The sequence below is a fragment of the Mesoplodon densirostris genome, chromosome 9 (genome assembly GCF_025265405.1).
Source record: "Mesoplodon densirostris isolate mMesDen1 chromosome 9, mMesDen1 primary haplotype, whole genome shotgun sequence".
NCBI lineage: Eukaryota > Metazoa > Chordata > Mammalia > Artiodactyla > Ziphiidae > Mesoplodon > Mesoplodon densirostris.
Window position 1 is genome coordinate 72731040 of NC_082669.1, and position 20690 is coordinate 72751729.

The 20690-nt window shown below is 38.9% G+C and overlaps 1 protein-coding gene across 2 annotated transcripts in view; it reads right to left on the reverse strand.

Moving 5' to 3' along the window:
• The window catches only part of AOAH (acyloxyacyl hydrolase), a 178366-nt gene extending 158096 nt beyond the window's left edge, over positions 1-20270 (reverse strand). The window contains exons 1-2 of one of the 2 annotated variants that reach the window (XM_060108348.1): positions 20144-20270; positions 4139-4234 (exon numbers count right to left, since the gene is read on the reverse strand). In XM_060108348.1, coding sequence (XP_059964331.1) covers positions 4139-4234; positions 20144-20270 — 223 coding nt within the window. The remainder of the gene's footprint in view (positions 1-4138; positions 4235-20143) is intronic. The other variant, XM_060108349.1, reaches the window with a different exon arrangement.
• Between the last annotated feature and the right edge of the window lie 420 nt (positions 20271-20690).

Genomic DNA, 20690 nt, shown 5'->3' on the forward strand with positions numbered 1-20690 from the left:
AAAACAATGGAAGAAGGAGTTCTGTGCATTTGGAGAAGCTACCCTTAGCCACTTCTCTTTCTAAGAGTTTTTGAAAACTAATTTCACATAAAAATGAGCAACAGATATGTATCTAGGTCAACTCCCATACAAAGTTATTATAAGAAAAAAAAAAGAATAAGGAACAGAATCACATCCTTACAGATAGCAAAAGCATGCCAGAAAATCATGCCAAAAAAAGGATTAAAACATAACAGTATTTCAAAATGAGTGAGAAGCATTAATAAAATAGTATAAGATATGAAAGAACAACAGAAATCAGAATTGGAAAAACTCAGGTATGGAATAAAAGAACTCAGGGAAGAAAACAAGATTATAAAAGTAATGAAATCTAAATTAGAATGAACACAAGAGGAAGGGAATACAATAGCTGATGTTTTAAGAGAAATAGAATATGAAAAAGAGGAAAATTTTCAAGATAAAAAATAAATGAAGTGATAAAAAGTATTCATTCAAGAGATAGGCAAAATCGTGAATACAGGCAAAGAAGATTTAAAATATGGTTATTAGAAATCCCTGACAAAGAAAACCAAATCAAGGAAACTGACCAAATACTAAAAGCTTTCCTGAAATTATAAAAAATTTATTTGAAACCACATATTAGTTTCAAAATGAGAGAATAAGAGCACACTGCATGCCTGAGAACATCAATATACAACAGCCGACACCAAGACATAGTCTAGTTAGATGACTAAATTTTATAGAAGAACAAAAAATCCTTTGAACTAGGCAAAAACAGCAAGGGACTTATAAGAAAAGGAAAATTAGATTATCATTATGCTTTTAAATAACATATTTAAGACACTTAGGGAAAGAAATTGTACCAAGGTTTTTTTTTGTTTGTTTTTTTTGGCCACACTCTGTGGCATGTGGGATCCTAGTTCCCTGACCAGGGATTGAACCCGAACCTCCTGCAATGGAGGTGCGGAGCCTTAACCACTGGACTGCCAGGGAAGTCCCTGCCAAGGATTTTTATATCCGGAAAAATACTGACTTTCTAATATAAAGGACAAGCCAGCTTGTTATCAACGTGCAAGAATTCAGGGAATATTGTTCCCATGAGTCCTTCCTGAGGAATGAATTTTAGACAGCACCTCGACTAGAGAGACATCTGCATAAGGGCTGGTGGTGAACATCAATCTTATAGTTGCTGATGGAACTAAAACTAAATGAAGATGAAAAGGAATGTATATATTGTACGTAATGGCCATATACTCAAATAATGGAGAAATTAGGCTGTCATATGTGTAAAGAAGGATAGGTAAATGAGTAATTATGAGATATTTTAATTCTATCAATCCCCCTGTCCTTGAGAGTTAGGACTTTGAGTGTGGAAAGAAGATACAGATATGATACAGAAGAAACTAAGAAAAAAAAATCCTGCAGTCCTGAATTTGAATTTGAAGTGTCAGAATGAACTCATATATTTTATATTAAAATAATATATGTAAATGTATATATGTATATTTTCTATCACTGTCAACAGAAGAAGTCTAGAAAGAATGACCAACTGAGTAGCAATGACATTCCTATGCACCCAGATCATGGTCTTAATACTATTTCCCACTAAAAGAAACCAGAGCTTCTAAGAGAAATGACTGATTTCAAGCCTGGGGTTGGAAATGTACAAGACAGGCTGGAACAACTTGTCACACTAGTTAGTGAGGAAGCTACAAAGACTACTTAGACTTATGTCAAAAGGACCCAGATGCCAACTTGAAGAAGTTCCTACTGGTCAAAGATGAGAGAATTTGAGCTTTAAAGGGATAATAATTGAAGTAGTCTGAAACTCATCAAATGTGTATAAATTCATGAGTTCATAATGATACTTTAAAGAAAACCAAGTGACTACTTTGGGATGACACTACAAAGGCAATGAGTTATTGGAAAACTGGCAAGTAAAACAAAAGAATCAAGCATTTATCCTGCCTTTCTTAGAATGAACAATAGTACCATTAGGAACTGTGGGGGAAAACATCCCTAAACTATGATGATGATGAGGGAAACTGTCTCTAATATATTTCAACTACTAAAGGAAATATAATTGATAGATTAGAATAGCACCATTTTGCAACCTCCAATGAACGGATAGACCTAGTCATAGAGCATCAACAGCTGCTAATATCACAAAAATAAAAAAGAGAAAACCACTTATGATGGCCTCCTGTTGAAAGAAAACACCATCACTTATAGCCTTGCCAAAGATATCAAACTGGAGTCTCATCAAGCCTCTGGATCTAGCTGCCAATTTTCAGGAAATACAGAGCACAGAGAAACATATTCAATCATACCACAGGGATGCCATCAGCAAAATGCAGAAACTCTACACAACAGATACCACAGCTAAATTACAAGGAAAAGGAAGGGATGGAAAGGAAACTGGTAGATTAAAATCGACTTAAAAGACATATCAAAAATTTAAAAACTGGGCAAGACTATGGTGTCTGGAGATACGCAGTTGGGTGATAAAGCTGTAAAGCAATACAAGGAAATGAGTATAGTGATCTTCAGGATGTTGTTTTTTTAGGGGGGAGGAGGAATTTATGATGGGTTGGGGCATGTGGATGGGACTTTTGGAGCAGCTACCTATCTGTTCCTTCCTGATCTGTGCTATGTTTACAAGGGTGTTCACTTTTCAATAACTGATAAAGCTCTAAATTTATTTTGTGTGTGTTTTTAATTTATTTCCTTTTACCAAAAAAAGGTTAAAAAATTATCCACAGACAATACTACACATAGTCTATGGATTCATACAAGTGAATGTAAAAGTATAAAATTTGCCAAACCCAGTGCCCATCAAGTTCCTATGAATGGTTCCATCTAGGGAGGTGGTAGGAAAATGTAACTGGGAGTGGGGGAGGCCAAAGGGCGTTTCAAGTTTATTTGTTACCTTCTAATTCTGTGAAAATATGTCAAAGTCTTAGCAATGGTCAAACTGGGACATTGCAAACACATGTATTTGTGTATTATCCTCTCCCAGTCTTTATTTTTGAATTCTAAAAAAATGAGCTTATGAGTATACATTGAGACTGCATGCAATAAATTTTCCGAAAATGTTTTGATGCCATTGACACAACGTCTGTTAAATCAAATATAAAATCGTCATGAGTCCAACTACCTTACTTAAAAATAATAATGTAGGCATCTTTGAAGAATTAGTTCCTTAACATTAAGTGAATGAAAATCTGACTCTCAAAGAAGTTTATTCATTGTGATTGTACACCTAACAGTATTCTATAAGAGAAATAGCGTCAATATTTTCTTTCTGCTGAGAGTGTAAAAAACTATACAATTTGTTTAAACCACCAATCATTTCCTTCTTTTGCAGGATGTGTAAAGGATTTTATAGGGATCCAGTTCAAATCAATGGAATGTCCCCAGATTATTTTCCCATTTGGAGTTTTAAGATCCAGTCTCCTCAGCCTAAATAAAGCTCTGTGTTAGAAAGGAGGTGCTTGCATCTGAGAATGTGTATGTGGTTAAATTAACATAAATCATTGAAAATTATTCATTCATAATTTTGACCTTCTTGGTACTTAAGGCCATGATCACCAGGTGGGCAAATCATTATAAATGTGACACATAAAACAACAATCGGGGCCTCCCTGGTGGCGCAAGTGGTTGAGAGTCCGCCTGCCGATGCAGGGGATACGGGTTCGTGCCCCGGTCTGGGAGGATCCCATATGCCACGGAGCGGCTGGGCCCGTGAGCCATGGCCGCTGAGCCTGCGCGTCCGGAGCCTGCGCGTCCGGAGCCTGTGCTCCGCGACGGGGGAGGCCACAACAGTGAGAGGCCCACATACCGCAAAAAAGGAAAAAAAAAAAAAACAACAATCGGCCATTCTACATTTTATTCCCTAAATGTCCATAACAATCTCATTCTGCTATGAGAGAAAATGAATGTCGGGGGAAAAAATTGCCTCAAGTATTTTTTTGTGTCTTCCTTTTAATTTCTATGAGCTCTATAAGAATATCAACTCACAGAAATAACACAATCAGATCCTCCTCTGTAAGCACACGTAGGGTATAAACTCACTCATGATGGCTCATGAATGAAAAAAAACGCAGACCCACAGCCAAGTGAGCCTTTCTGTATTTACCAGGCAAGTAGCTGCACAGTCTCTCCATTGAGGTCTGGACCGTTGAGTTGTGAACTTGAGCAAGCTGTTCAATCACAGACACCACCAGCACACATCCTGCAAGGGAGCAGAAGTCAGCCACGTCATATGGAAAGCTGTGCTGAAGAGTTGGGGGAAAGAAAGGGGATATATGTGTGTCCTTAGAAACACAAACCTTTCTAAAACAGAGAACTTTTCTTTGCCATGCTTTTTATAATCAACCATGTATGTAAATGCACTGAGTTGTAGTGAAATATGAAGTGTGGTAAGAAGATTGTGTATTTGGGGGTCAGAAAGACTGGTTATCAGCTTACCTTTGTCACTTGTAAGCTATGTGACTTCGGGGAAGTAATTGAATCTTGCTTTATTTCCATTTCTTTTTGATCACTATCTCCTGTAAATGGGGAGATAGCGCACGGAAGACATTTACAGGAGTTAGTGCATGGAAGACAGCCAGCACTGAGGAGAAGCTCAGTGGACAGTGGCTCCTTTCCTGTCCCCTCTCCTTCCCTTCTGCAGGACAGCTTCACTGTGAGTAAGATCATTCTCACCCTACACATTCTCAGCCCGTGACCTAGGGTCAGATTTTTAATTGTGGAAAAGCAGTGGAAATTGCCCAACATTTGGAGTCAGAAGACCTGGGATTGAATCTTGCCCTTGAATCCTGGACTTACCACCCATCCTTTCTAAGCTTTGTTTTCCTTACTGCAAAGTAAATAAGTTTCCCAAAGGGCTGCTGTGATGATTAAATGAAATAAAAGTGCAAGTGAAGGTGCCTTTGAAAGCATACACTATTGTAAAATATTATTTTACCTCCCAGCTATAAAGCACTCTGCTTGAAAGCATGTACCAATATAGTAAGTGTCTAGAAGGAATCTTGGATTAAATTAGGAACATATTCCTTAAGCTACTTTGATGTATGATAAGTGTGAAGGCTCAGAACTGCTAGGCTAATACCCCTAGAAGTTTCTATCACCAGCCTTGATCTCCTAAACTGCTAGGGAAGCCCAAACCTCCTTTGTCCAAAGGGAGGGGACTCTTCTATACACAAGGGGTTGGTTGGTCAAAGATCAGTAAGCCTGAGAAGAAATTGTTAGGCTTAAAAAAAAAAAAAAAAAGAAATTGTTAGGCTTCATTTGGATAGGAGGAGTAGCACTTACTGGCAGAGGTCGGTTTCCAAGGAGGCAAAAGAAGGATTACATCCAAAGTAAAGAAGTTCCAGGGTGCCTGGCCCAGAAGTATGCTCACTCTTATCCACCTGCTCAAGGAGCTGGGGACCCAAGTTCACATGCAGTGTCATTAAAACCAAATTCCTACTAGGAATCCTTGAGGGAAAGTGGCTGATAACAGATGTGAATAGTACAATTGGGCATTTCTTTAAACCTCCCATAAAATGAGAGATTGCCAACAAAGAGGGAGAGATTTCCACCTTTCTAGACACTGCCACACCTGACCAGGCTCTGGCCTCATTTGTTCTGTACCCTCTGGTAACGCTGGGCAAAGCTGGGCTCACCAAATCTGAGATAGTTTGATCTTGATAACCATAGTCTTACTGCTCTGGGAGCACCTACTTCTGGGACATTTATCAACATCAGTTACCAAGGTTGATTGGATGTGCTTTTAACCTAATCCATGCATTGAGGGTTTTATTACATTGCAATGAATTCAGTAGCTGATACTTATTAGCACTTTACAGCCTAAAAAACATTTTCATATATATTTTGTTTTATTTTAAAAGTAACTTTTCAAAAAAGATAGATGCAATGCAATCTCATTTCAGAAAAATTTTAAGATACACAACAGTGTAAAAAAGATAAACATCATTTAAATCACCCAGAGATAAACCAATTTCACTTTTGTTTTAAATATATAAAATATGTTTAATATATGGGAATATTTTCAACATTTATAATGCACTATTACACCTTGATTTATGTCCCTGCTAATCACCTGCTAAGTTAGTGGAGCTAATACATTTTAATAACTGCAATTTAAAATAATTATAAGTAATTATACTGCAATGTGACAAGAGAATGCAATGTGGTATAGTTGAAAAGGGAGAAGCTTTGGAATAAAAAATAAACTTTTTTTTTAAAAACAAGGTTCAAATGCTGGATCAGTCACTTAAAATGGTATAACTTTGAACAAGTTACCTACCCTTCTGGAGCCTCTTTTTTTTTTTTTTTTCTTTTTGCGGTATGTGGGCCTCTCACTGTTGTGGCCTCTCCCGTTGCGGAGCATAGGCTCCGGATGCGCAGGCCCAGCGGCCATGGCTCACGGGCCCAGCCGCTCCGCGGCATATGGGATCCTCCCAGACCGGGGCACGAACCCGTATCCCCTGCATCGGCAGGCGGACTCTTAACCACTGCGCCACCAGGGAGGCCCTGGAGCCTCTTTTTAAGAGTTTAGAGTTAGAGCGTAAGTTCCTTGAGGGCAGGAATGGGGTCTTAGTATCTCTAATTTTGAGTGCCTGACATAAGAGCCTGGTTTGGAGGAAGGAGATAAGAGATGTTGGCTGACTTGCAGCCAACTGACTGGAGAACCAACCGAGGGACACTTCTGTTGTCACTTGCTCGGGACATCCATAGGAAATGGTTAATGGATGCAACTGAATTTGTGTTCTGGCTCAGTCATCCCACTGATGACATTGCTTACTCTTTGTTCCATCTCATTACAGGAAAAGGCTCCACTTTTCATCCTGGTGTGAAACAACCAGCGCCCTCTCTTAAGTCAACCAGCAGATTCTATAGCAAATGGTCATGATGTGCAGCTCAGAATCAAAGAAGAACGCAGTGGAGATTGGGTTGAGACCTTGAATAGCAATCACTTCATATGGAGTCTTATCAACGAGTTGCAGCATTTGGCACCCAGAATGGACTTGAAACACAGGTATGTATTTATTTTCATCCTTGGAGTGGAAGGATGAATGCAAAGAGAATTGTGCTGCTTGAGACCAACCTGCTTCTTTGTACTTACAGATATGGGCTTTTCTTTCACTCAGAGCAATCCCAAGGACTCATGACTTTTGTGGCTCCTTAGCACTGCTGGCTAAAATTGGAAATCATTAAATAAATAAAAAGGAACCAAAAAAGTCAGCTGTCTCTGAAGATAGGGTGGATCTTGCCACTATGGCCACTCTGCCTAGTGAAGAGTTATTATGATCAAAAGGACCCTGCAGAAAAGCAGGTAATGGGGCTTGAAATATGTAAACGCCCATGTTGGGCTCAGCTTTGATTCGAGTCCTGCTCCCTTGGACATCCCTGCCCATTTCCAGCGAGCTCATCTCCCATTGGATTGTTAATTTAGGGTCTGCACTGAGGTGCGTCCTGAATCCTTTAGCAGCAAGAATGGAGAAATTGACTTTGCTATAGTTTCTAATAAGAGCATTTACTGTCTTGACAGGCTAAAAAATTTTTTTTCCTTGGAGAAATGCATATGCAGAGTAATTCCTCCCATTATAGACTATTCTCTGGCTGCTAATGAAAGGCCTGGGTCTGCTAAAGCAAGTTTGTCCAAGCAACTGTTCCTTAAGGAAGTGATGAGAGTGGGTGAGAACTACGTATTTTGCTCAGTGGTCACTATCTGAAATCTCCCATATGGAAAATCTCTTCTCACCTGGCAAGTGAAAATAATGAGTATAATAGAAACAGACGCCCCTGATATTGTAGGAAAAGAAGCAAATAGGCCAGAATAAAAACACCTGCCACAGCAATCTGCTTCTAGACACACATCTCAGGTAGACTGCAGACTGTACCACGGAATCCTTTTGAAATGAAACAGAACTCTTGAAACTCTAATTATAATCATATCTGTGCTGGCTGGAAACTCAGCCAACTGCAGAGAGCAGTCTAGTAGATTTCTCATTTGTCTGAAGCCTACACTTCATTGAGAAGCCTTGAAAGCACCTGGCAGTTGTCAGAACCAGGATCGACATGACTACACTCCATTTTTGACCCTGAGTCAGGGCATAAATAATTCATCACATGGCTAGAATGTTCTCTGCAGATTTCAAAAGGTTTTGCATACATTATCATCTCATTCAAACTTCTGAACAACTCATAGATGTAGGAATTACTGTTCTTATTATTGTATAGACCAGCAATCGGAGGCTCAGAGAGGTTAGATGCCTTGCCAATTATGTAGCTAGTGAGCAGGGGAGCTGGGACTGGAACACAGTATGTATTGAGTCCAGGCACCATGCTGAGCTATAAGTACATGCTGAGAACAAACAGATATGATTCCTGCCCTCTCAGAGATCATACTCTATTAGGGAAAAGTGATTGTAAACATGTAAGCACGCATGCAGTTATAAATAATTTTAGGTACTATGAAGAAAAGGAACAAGGTGAAGTAACAGAGGGCAACAAGGATGAGGTGGTATGAACATTAACTAGAGCTGATAGAGAGAGAAGGCTTCTCTGAAGAACACACACAAAAATGGCTCATATAATGGAAAGGAACAAGCAGGGTGAGCAGCCAGGCAGGCTTTGTAGGTAGGAGGAGCTGGTGCCTACCTTATGGCAATAAGACTGGGAAAACCTGACATTAGGAGATGAGGTGCAGGCATAGGTGGAGGTCAGGTCTGTGGGTTTTGTAGATGGCAAAAGAGGTAGGGATTCAACCTGAGAGGAATGGGAAACTGTGAATGTGCTTTGTGGAGAGGGCTGCTGCTATTTGATCTGTGTCTTTACAATATCATGCCGGCTGTCAGGAGGAGGAAGGATCTTGGGGGCAGAGAGATGAAGAAGGAGGCTATTTTTGTCCTGGAGAGAGGTGATTGCTGATTGGATAGAGTAATGAGTGGCAGTGGGGATGGAGGAAAATGGGCAAATCTGGAATCTGTTATGGAGGCTGACCCAATTGGATTTATTAATAAATTGATGAGAAATGTGAGAATCAAGGATGACTCTTGTTTCTGGCTTAGGCCCTAGAGAAGCGTAGAGCACAGGTTTTAGAGTCACACCACACCTGGATTTGGGCCCCTGCACCCCTGTTGGACCAGCATGACATAATCAAGTGCATTCCTCACCTGACCGCTCTCTCCCCACCCAATGCCCCTCCACAAACACCTAAAATGTGTTCTCAGATTTCGCTCATCGGGTGGGAGCAGAGGATATAGTTTTATATGTTGTAATTCTAATCAACAACTTTTATCCCAGATCTTTCTCATGTTGGTGAAGAGAAAAGGAAATAAGAAAGAAAGGTAGGAAAACAATCACCCAAAATGATCCTACAGCCAACTTTGTTTCCCTGAGATATTAATTATCAAGCCAGAGATGGCAGTACACAGCCCAGGTATGAACACTGCAACTTCACTTTTTCTTCTGCATCCTACTCTCAGTCTGGACATGGATAGGGAGAGTGGGTAGGAGAAGAAAAGAGAGTGGAAGGGAGGAAAGAGAAGGGAGAAGTTATGGTACAGCAGAGACTGAAGAATTTGTGGTTCAGACAGACCTGGGTTCAAATCTTGCTTCTATTACTTATGAGCTGTTGTATTTGGCAGGATGGTTAAACTCTCTGAACCCAGATTTTGGTACCCACAGAATAGAATAATAAAGCCCTCTTGTGTGGTACATTAAAAATGGCCACAGACTTTTTATACTTCCTCCCATGAAGAGGTGATATCTATTTTCCAGGCTTTGAATCTGGCCTTGTGACCTTGCTTTGATCAGTAGAACATAGAAGTGAGAGCATGTCAGATCCAAACCTAGACCTCAAGAGGCCTTGCATCTTCCCTTTTGCCCTTTTAGACCTTCACAGCCATGAGATTGAGCTAGCCTGCTGGAGAGGCTACATGAAGGGAAACCCCAGTAACAGTATGCCAACTACCAGATTCGTGAACAAGGCCATTCTAGATATCCAGCCCCTCTCATTCCACCACCTACCATGCTCTAGAGTGCAAACCAATGGTTTTCAAACATTTTGCTCTGAACCCCCAAAAGAACTTTGAAAAACTATGTATGCTTCTACATTTTAATGGATGTTAAAATATTATCAATGGATGTCAATTTCATTAGTTGCAAAATTCCAGGAAGATTGTAAATATTATAATAGAAATATTACATTAGTCTTCTATATGTTTCTAAAGGAATCTAAATATTATAGTGACTTATACCAACTCTCATCTACTTTAAAAAATATATGATCAAGTTCTTTTTTCACAGTGAAAAATATACTTTGATAATTCCTCTCCTTGAATTCATATTTCAATAAAAATCTACTTCATTGAATTTTTCTTCCACTAGAGTTTTATCCCAATGTAATGTATTTTTATTGTTGGAAGTATTTTTTCACACTATTATACTTCTTAACACTAAAAATATGTATAAAATTTAAATAAAAACTTTAATTTCTTAGGAATAAAACCCTAGAAGTACTTTAAAAATTCTTCTGGATAGAGTTTTCTTTATTAGCAAAATTAACTTATCTAAGCAATATGTATTGTCAATTTGATAAACAGTTTCTAAATAATAAAGGCAAAATTTTCTTGGAATTAAATCTCTTAATGAGATGGTTGGGCTGTTTAAATTAGTACCTGTATCTGTTAAAAAATATTACTTATTCATGTAAATAAACAAGGTTCATGTCAATATCATGTCTGTTTTTCTTTTTCTTTTTTCTTTTCCTTTTATTTAATTGAAGTTTAGTTGACTTACAGTGTTGTGTTAATTACTGCTGTACAGCAAAGTGATTCAGTTATACATACATTCTTTTTTTAATATATACTTTTCTATTATTGTTTATCATAGGATATTGAACATAATTTTTGTGCTATATGGTAGGACCTTGTTGTTTATCCATTCTATACATAAAAGCTTACATCTGCTAATCCCAATGTTTTATTTTTCATTTTTAAAGAGGTAAGTTCTGAGAAAACATGCTTACTTAAATAAGTAAATGAGAATGGAAGGACTTTTGGTATGGCGATGTCACTCAATTCTTTAACTCCTTCTGAGTTAAATGTCAAAAATCTGATAGTGATCTATCATTGAAAATTATTTAAGTCTCCCTTCAATTGTGTTGAAAGCAAAGAACTAGAAACCACCTGCCTTGCAAAAACATTTGTTATCCAATCAATGGAGTCTTTCACTTTCTCATTTTCTGAGAAATATTAAAAAAAGTTTTACTAAGACTTATCTTTTAATTTTACCTACTACAATTTCATTGAGTGAGGCCTTGTTAAAACCTAATATACTCAGAAAGAACTGACAAGTTGAAATATTGTTCTTTTCAACACACTTTTACCTATACAATATTTTAAGTAAAATTATTTATCTTATTGCATACTTCATAGATATTTTTGTCAAATGTTGGAGCTGCAGACTTAGTTCATTCAAACTATGAAAAATGTCCTCTGTATAAACCTAAATAGCAAAGTCAGATCTTATTATCAAAGAAATTAACCAATCAGATTTTCAGAAATTTTCAGAAAAATTTCAGAAAAAGTATGACTTTATTTTTCCATTTGCTTCTGTATTTGAATTCTAAGATAGATAGAGGATGGATGAATAGAAAATGATGGATGATTGGGTGAGTGGGTGGATGGATGAATGAATAGATGGATGAATAGAAAGAAGGGTAGACAGATGATGAATAAATGGATAGATAGGTGCATAGATAGAAAAATCATCTTAGACTATGCCCAATCATTTTTATCCACTAACTTAGCTGCTAACTTGAAAAGTTCCCACCTGCCAGCAAAGGCTTACTACTGCCAAATTTCTTACAAATGTTTTGTTGAAAGAAAAAGATGTTTAATTTTAGATTGTCTACTTAACAATTCAAAATTAGAAGTTAAATAAATCAATAAAAACAAGATCCAAACTCTATAAATATAAACCTAGATGGTTTTGAAAGGAAATATACCCGAATATCAGTAGTGATCATCTGAGTTTTGGGATTACAGTTGATTTTATTCTTTAAAAGTATTCTGTATTTTTAAAGATCTCTATAAAAATTATATATTCTTTTATAACTAGAAAAAACCAATAAATTGTATTTTATCAAACAAATTCTCATTGAGTACGCTTTTTAATGTTGACTTCTACCTCAATAAGTTTTAGGAAAACATGGAAAGAACTTTGGACCTTTGTTCTTTCAGCTCTCCGCTAGGTGTTTTCACAAACTGTATCTCATTTAATCCTCACAGCACCCTCATGAGATTGTTACTTCCCATTTTACAGATGAAAAATATGAGGCTCAGAGAGGTTAAGCAATATATCTAAGGCCTTTCAGCTAAGCAGTGATTCAGCTGCTAACTGGCTAGCTGGTAATTCCAATCCAGATCTATTGAACCTTGAAATTTAGACACTGCTGAGTGTCACACTGCATACACTGCATACATTAAAATTTTGAAAGTGAAAATTATCAATCATGTTAATTAAAATAATCATTGCTATACTGAAGTCTATATGATTTGTGAATATTGTTTCCCAATATTCTTTTCTCTTTCTAATCATGTTTTGTGCAGAACAGTGTTTAAACTTAATAAAGTACATGTTATCAATTTTTTTCTTTTTGTATAGTTCTTTTGACGTCATATCTAAGAGTCTTTGCCCAATCCAAAGTCACACAGATTTTTCTCTTGCACTTTTTCTAGAAGTTTTTAGTTTTAGCTTTTACCTTGAGGTCTATGATTTATTTTGAGTTAATAATTGTGTGTGATTTGAAGTAAGGAATCAGATAGTGTCAGTTCTCCAACCACGTTCTTCAAAAATTTTGTCTATTCTGGCTTCTTTTCATTTCCATTAAAATTTTAGAATCAGCTTACCAATTTCTACTTAAAAAAAGGATGTTACAATTTTGAATGGAATAGTGTTTAGTCTATAGATCAATGTGGGGAGTATTGCAATCTTAACATTATTGAGTCTTCTGATCCATTAGTGGGAAGCATCTCTCCATTTCTGTAAAGCATCCTTTAATTTCTCTCAGCAATGTTTTGTAGTTTTCTATGTAGAGTAATTGCATTTCTTTTGTTAAATTTATTCCTTAGCATTTATTATTATATTGTGAATGGAATTGTTTTCTTAATTTCAGTTCTTCAATGTTTGTTGCTAATATAAATAAATACAATTGATTTTTTATATTAATCTTGAATCCTGGGACCTTGTTAAACTCTCTTATTAATTCTGGTAGTTTTATTGTAAATATCTTAGGATTCTCTACATTCAGGAACATGTTGTCTGAAAATAAAGACAGTTTTACTTATTCCTTTTCAATTCACATATCTTTATTATTTTTCTTTCTTTATTAAACTGAATAGAATTTTCAAAACAATGTTAACTACAAGTGGTGAGAGTGGACATCCCTACCATGTTTCTGATTTTGGGAGGAAAGCATTCAATCTTCCATCATTAAGTATGACGTTATCTGCAGTGTTTCATAAAAGTCCTTTATCAAATTGAGGAAGTTCCTTTTTCTTTCATAACTTGTTGAGAGGTTTTAACATGGGTGGGTGATGGATTTTGTCAAATAATTTTTCTATTTCTATTGGGATGATAATGTAGTTATAGCCTCTATTCTACTGATTTGGTATATCCTATTAATTGATTTTCAGATGTTAAAACAACCATGCATTCCTAGGATAAACCCCACTTGGTCATGGTGTATAATCCATTTTATATGTTGTGGGATTCGGTTTGTTAATATTTTATTAAGGATTTTTGCATCTGTGTTCACAAAGGATATTGATCTGTTATTTTCTTTCCTGTGATGTCTTTGTCTGGATTTGGTATTAGTGTAAAACATAGAATGATCTGGGAAGTCTTCCTCTTATATTTTATGAAAGAAAAGAAATGTATTCAAATGGGTTGGTGAATACATTCAAGGCTGCATCTAGTTCTCAAGTCTCCCTCAGTTTTCACTTTTCTTAGGCTCTTTCAGGTCTTCCTAAAACAGGTACAGTTTCCCAATCAATCAGGGATGTATGGAGACCTCATCTTAGCCCTTCTATAATGTTCACATTACCAGGGTCTCCCTGTTAAATTTCTGGCTGATCTTCATTGTCCAATCTAGGGCCAAAACTTTGAGTTAGCAAAGCTGCAGTTTCTCCTTGTTAATTCCCAATGGAGTCCATCACTTTTAGCCAACAAAGCCAGGGATCTTTGAATCCTGGTTGAATCAAGTCTGCCCCATTAGCAGTAGACTTACTGGTTTTTGCAGCCAGTTTCACAGTGATGAAACTACTCTTCTTACTAAGCTGAGGGCAAGTGGAGATGGAGCAACCTCAGGCAAAAAGGTCAGAGTCTTACTGTTCTTCCTGAAGTTCAAGCAGTTTTTCAAGAATAAACATTCCTCAATTCATTGTGTGCCATTGGTTGATTTTTAGTGTCCTGAAATGGTTGCTTGTGACAGTCTTTCCAGTTTTATGCTTGGTCCTAGATGTCCTTTGTCCAGGGAAAGATTCAGATGGGGAATTTGTTCTCTATACTAACATTGAAAAACAACTACTTTATGAGAGGAAGGGTATCGTAGTGGAGTAATTTGTTTTCCTTTCCAAATTCTGAGTGTGAAGGCCAGGAGAAAAATCTTGAATATCAAGCCCCTCTCCCTCAAAAACAAAACAAAACAAAAAATGCTTCAACCCACAGTTTACTCTTCATCTATGAATTTCTACTATATAGTCATGCCTATTTGGTGAATCACTTTGGGACCAAGTCACATCAATTCTCTTTTGCAATACTATCTGGTGTTTAGTTTGAAGACTTTTTCTTTTTTAAGCATTTCTATGAGTGGTAGGCAGAATGATAAGATTACTGTCTCCTGATGTAGAGGCCTTACTTAATCCCCTCCCCTGAGTGAGGGCAGAACCTGTGAGTGTGATTGGATATCACTTCTGTGATTGTGTTATGTTCTATGATAAGAGAGATTTTGCATATGTAATTAAGGACTCTAGTTAGTTTACTCTGAGTTACTCAAGGTGATCCTGGGTGGACCCAACATAATCAGGCGAGCCCTTTAAATGCAGAGAGTTTGCTCCAGCTGTTCTTAAACAAGAAAGAAATAGCTACGTTATTAACTTCCTTTGCAAAGGGGCAGCCTCTCAGAGCTGGCTGACAGCTCGCAAGCACATGGGACCTCAGCCCTGCAAATCCAAGAACCTGGATTCTGCCAACCACTAGTGAACTTGTGAGAGAACCTGAGTCTCACATTACATGCAGCCCCATGTGACATCTCGATTTCAGCCTTGTAAAACTCTGAGCAGAGAACCCGGTTATATTATGTCCAGACTTCTCATGTGCAGAAACCGTGAAATAATAAATTTATGTTGTTTTAAACTGATGAATGTGTGGCAATTTATTACACAGCAATAGAAAGCTAATACACTATGAAATCTTTTTTCATAAGTGAATCTTTCCTTAAGATATCCAAGATTTGAGAATTTGTATTTACATAAGATGTAGATTCACATGTAATTATTCAGTTTACTCAGGCCTCTTTGCCTTATGATAGGTTTAAATGCAGAACTTCCATAGCTTATTTTCAATATTTTTTTCCTGATTTCCAAAAGAATACATAATCACAACCCCTTTGGGTACTTAGTATGTACCAAGCACAGTTCTAAGTCCTTCATGTGTATTTACTCATTAGCCCTCCACATCACCCAAGGATGCAGCTCCCATGTAATCTCATCTTACAGATAGGGGACACAAGGTACAGAGGGTGAAACTGTGCCCTTAATGTCACATATGTACAGAGTGGCAGAGCCAGGATTCCAATCCAGGCAGTCTAACCCCAGAGCTTAAGCTCTTTTGCTCTTAACCACCATGTCTTACTATTGTTTTTGCAAGCTCATCTAGAAAATGTGGAAAATTCAGAAATGCACTGAAAAGAGATTACAGATCATTTGTAACCTCATCACTCATAGATAACCATAGAACAGCTATCGGCATTTTGCTTTTCATCCTATCTGGGAAGACAGCTATATAAATAGAGAGATAGGCACATTATATATAATTTTACGGGGATTTTACTCTGCTTAATGCTTTGCAACATTCTTTTTTTCCCCTCTTTCTCATAGTACATTTAAACTATGATCTAGTTTACTGCCCACCCCTTCCCACCAAAAAAGAAATTTTTCACTTTCTCCTTAAGGAAAAGCAAACTGCCCACTTGGATTCTTTTGGTTTTGCTCACTTTGGGACCTTTCACAGAGTTGTGGACCTCTCTCTAGAGCATCTCTGTGGTCCTTCTCTTCAGGGTTATGCCCCAGAACAATCCAGGAAAAAAAGAAAAAAAGGCAAAGGTGAGTTTAGTGAAACTTGAGATGATCAGAAACCTACCATCTGTGCCAAGGTTGGGATTAAATTCTGTGATAATCTAAAAATAAAAGTAGGGGATTAAGGAGAGGGCAAGTGTGAAGAGTGAGGGACAAAGTGCAGAGGGCTGCAGTTGCAGCTGGGAACCAGTGGGCATCTGGCTACACCTCAAGGGTCTGCAGGGGCCGCGATGGGGGAGGTGGGCAGCTTGTCAGCAGGGAGTGACCATGGATTCTGTTGAGAACAGCCCATGAGCTGCACCAGCCATGACACTTCACTGTGGGAGTTCTGAGGGCCGAGAACCGTGTCAGGGTGATACACGAGCCCTCCCCAAGGACTGAGAGCAACCCTAAGACAGGGGAAAAGGAAGAGAGCCCTGAATTATCCAGAGGAGACTAAATTTAAACACATGAGTGGAAAGATGAAATGTTTTCTGCCCTCAGCAGCAATGGTGGTGGCTTATGAACAAGTGTTCCGATGTAGAGAAATAGAGAAAATGAAATTTCTGTACATGTAAATTGTGATCATAAATTTTCAATCTTCTCTGCTGGCTCTGTCTAAATCTTTCCTATTTTTGTCAGCGACATTGTCATTTTACCATTCATGCTGGTTGAAAGCTTAGGATCATGTCATCCCCTTTATCTTTCAAACTATAAAGTCATCTCTGACCACTGTGTGTGTGATGTGGTTCAGGGGGGAGGAGGTTTTATCGGACTCTGAGGGCATTTTATATATTTAACCAAACATGAATGAGGGAAAAACAAATTTTTTTAAGTGCTTTAAAAAGCTTCCTTGAAAAAAAAAAACAAACCCAAAATTCAGTCATTTAAATGTCAATGACTTAGAAACATAAGGATTACTTTGCCCCTAAATCAGCCATGTAAAGAAAATAATGTTTTGCAAAAATGAACATGGCTTATTATTGATTTCATAACATTTGAAAAGTGGCAGGAAGGGGCCCTGGCTGTTCCAGCACAGTAGAATCAGAGTTTATTTAGTGATCAAATGAACGTACAATTCAGTGCAAAGGAATTATGGTAAATTGGGAAAGAGGCCACTGGGGCTTTGCATAGCTTAGTTCTGATTTTGGAATATGTTCAAGGCCATGCCCTCCAGATCTGCTGGTTGCTTCTCCACTGCAAAGGTCCTTCTTGGCATAGGAGCTGGGGTTGTTTGTTTATGATGGGGATGTTGGTTCAATCACCCAATAACTTCTACAGTGGTTCCTTGTGGAGTATCTCTCCAGTCACAAGAGTTCCCACTTCTGTGAGAGCTGCCCCCTCCCTCCGTGACCCTGGCAGCCACATTTGCACTGGGAGCTCTCCTCACTCTCCCCTGCCTCTTGTTCAGTGAGCTAAAGACTTAGCCCAGATTCTCTGTGCCAGGATGTTAGATGACAGCCAGAAGAAGAGTCCAGGGCTTCCCTGGTGGCTCAGTGGTTGAGAGTCCGCCTGCCGATGTAGGGGACACGGGTTCATGCCCCGGTCCAGGAAGATCCCACATGCCGCGGAGCGGCTGGGCCCGTGAGCCATGGCCGCTGAGCCTGCCCGTCCGGAGCCTGTGCTCCGCAATGGGAGAGGCTACAGCAGTGAGAGGCCCACGTACAGCAAAAAAAAAAAAAAAAAAAAAAAAAAAGAAGAGTCCATCTCTGTGTGGGTTGACTTCTTACGTGCAAACTCTGGACTATGGGAGCCAATGAGTTGGACGGCGTGTAGTCCTGCTTTTCGTTTGAAAGTTGTTGGGATTGGGCTTCCCTGGTGGTGCAGTGGTTGAGAGTCCGCCTGCCGATGCAGGGGACACGGGTTCTTGCCCCAGTCCGAGAAGATCCCATATGCTGCGGAGCGGCTAGGCCCGTGAGCCATGGCCGCTGAGCCTGCACATCCGGAGCCTGTGCTCCACAATGGGAGAGGCCACAACAGTGAGAGGCCCGCGTACCGCAAAAAAAAAAAAAAAAAAAAAAAAAAAAGTTGTTGGGATTAACAGAAGTCCAAATGACAATTCCTCCTCTTCTCCCACCCCCTCTATGAGGCTCTTCCTCTTACTACCAGCTGCGAGTAAGTTTACTTTGCTGCTTCCTAAGACACTTCCACATTTGGCCAGTGCCTAAGAGCACCCCCAGGTCCCCTTTCAGGAGACACCTCCAATCCCCACAGCTGCTGGGCGTGCTGGTGCTGAAGGTGCACACTCAACCCACAAGATCATGGTATGACAAAATGGTTATTTTAAAATTTGTTATGCAATAATAGATAGCCAGAACAACTGCATCCTAGAATCCCCTCAACACCTCCTTGTAATTCTCTATGCCTCAGTGGGAATGGGGCAGGGAAGGGAATGAGTATCTCATGTCTACTTTATAGGGGTGGAGGGCCAAGTATCTCAGATTATGCAACCATCCTAGAAGTAGAACTGATTCCACTTAAGCCTTTCTCAAGTGCATTTCCACTTAACAAGCTTTAGGTGTTTGTTTTGAGAAAATAGGTGGTAAATAATTATCTGATGGAACCAAACAGTGGGTGGGGATAACCTCCCAGGCATGGCTCCAATGGGGCCACAGACCTCTGCTTCCAGGCCTGTGGAGAATAGATTCGCAGGGAATCTGGGTCTTAAGGTTTTAATTTAAAAGAAGACCTTGAAACCAGAGATGTGTTCCTTAACATGTATAATGACTGGAAATCCTGGTTTTTCAAGAAATAGGACTAATTCAGATATTTTTCTGTACTGTCTCCAGAAATAATTCATATGTATCATAATCTGTATCCACACTTTTCATTTGTAAGAGATGGCCACCATACTTATCCCTCTTTTTCTGGCTTCTTAAACCAGGATTTTATTTTGAGATCTGCTCATTGAATAATTACTACTCAAACTTTTGAGTATCCTTGGCTCCATGGACTGACACCTTGAAAGCCCTTGGCCCTGTTCAGGAATCTCCAGGTATAACATGAATATCAAAGATCTTACCCTACTTTTACTCCTCTCCAAACAAACAAACAAACAAAAAAACAGCCCCCCCTAAAAAAAACGAAAAACAAAACCCAAAACGCCAAACAACAACAACTACTTTGAAGTAAAATACTTCAATAAAAGATAAGTGAAAGCCATATCTCAGTCAAAGTTCAATGTTTCCAGGTGACTGTCCTTTCATTGCCATCTCTGTACTCACTGAGAGAAGGAAGAAAACTAAGATTGTTGAATCCTTACTGTGTGCAAATACCATAAATTTACACGCATGATCTCAATTCTCACAACATCACCATGAAGTGGGTATTATAAGCCTCATTTCATCCATAAGAACACAGAAGCATGGAAGTGTTAAGTGGCTCCAAGTTTCAGACTGTAAGGGACAGAGCAGAGGGGGAGGAGGTGGCAGCAATTCAAAGGTCAAAGTCCATCTTCCTTCTACTGTGTAATGCTGCCTACTGTCCTGAAAGGTGGAAAGAATTTCATGCTTTTATAGTTGCCCATCCAGGGGGAAAAAATTCCAATCACCAATGAGGTGGAAGACTTTTAATTCAAACTAGCAACTATATAGCATGCTTCTATACACACATATGTGCATGTAGTGTGAACACATATTCTAAGAAGCAAAATTTTTCTATGCTGGTAAGGTTATTGGTGTCTTACTTGCATTCTTATAGCTACGGATGTCATTAAATAGGTGATTTACTATGCAAGCCAGGGATTTGACCCCATGATATCCATATTAAAAATACACAGAATATTTACGTACCTATACAGACTTGGCCATTGGAGCGTCTGGTGCCGGGCTGGTGGTCATAGGCTGGAGAGGCCAAGGTGTGAAGGGTCAGGAGAAAGAACAGAGGAGTGGCCATAAGGATTTTCCAGGGTGACTTCATCTTGGAGCTACTGCACTAGAAGACACCAGCCTGGGGACAGAAACGGCCGACTGAGGGATGCTGAAGTTGAGGCCGAAGAATCGATCAGTCTCTCTCCCCTTCTCTTTCGTTCTCTGACACACACACACACCACACTCACATACACATTTTTCACTATGGCAGAGCCCTGAGAGAGAGCCACGCTGGCCTGGGTCTGGGAAGAGCTGGAGTCCCTTGCACACTGTTCTTCTAAGCTACAAACTGCAAGACAAGGAAAAACCCAGGTTGCAGCTGAGGCAGCAACAAGTGCTTCTGCACTTGCTGGCTGAAGTCTGTGGCTGTGAACCCCAGGAAACTCGAGGCTTGCTGGAATCGTCCCGCGGCCTGGTTAGGTGGCACTTCCTCTTTCGTTGTTGCAAAACAAAACTAACTTAACAGTAA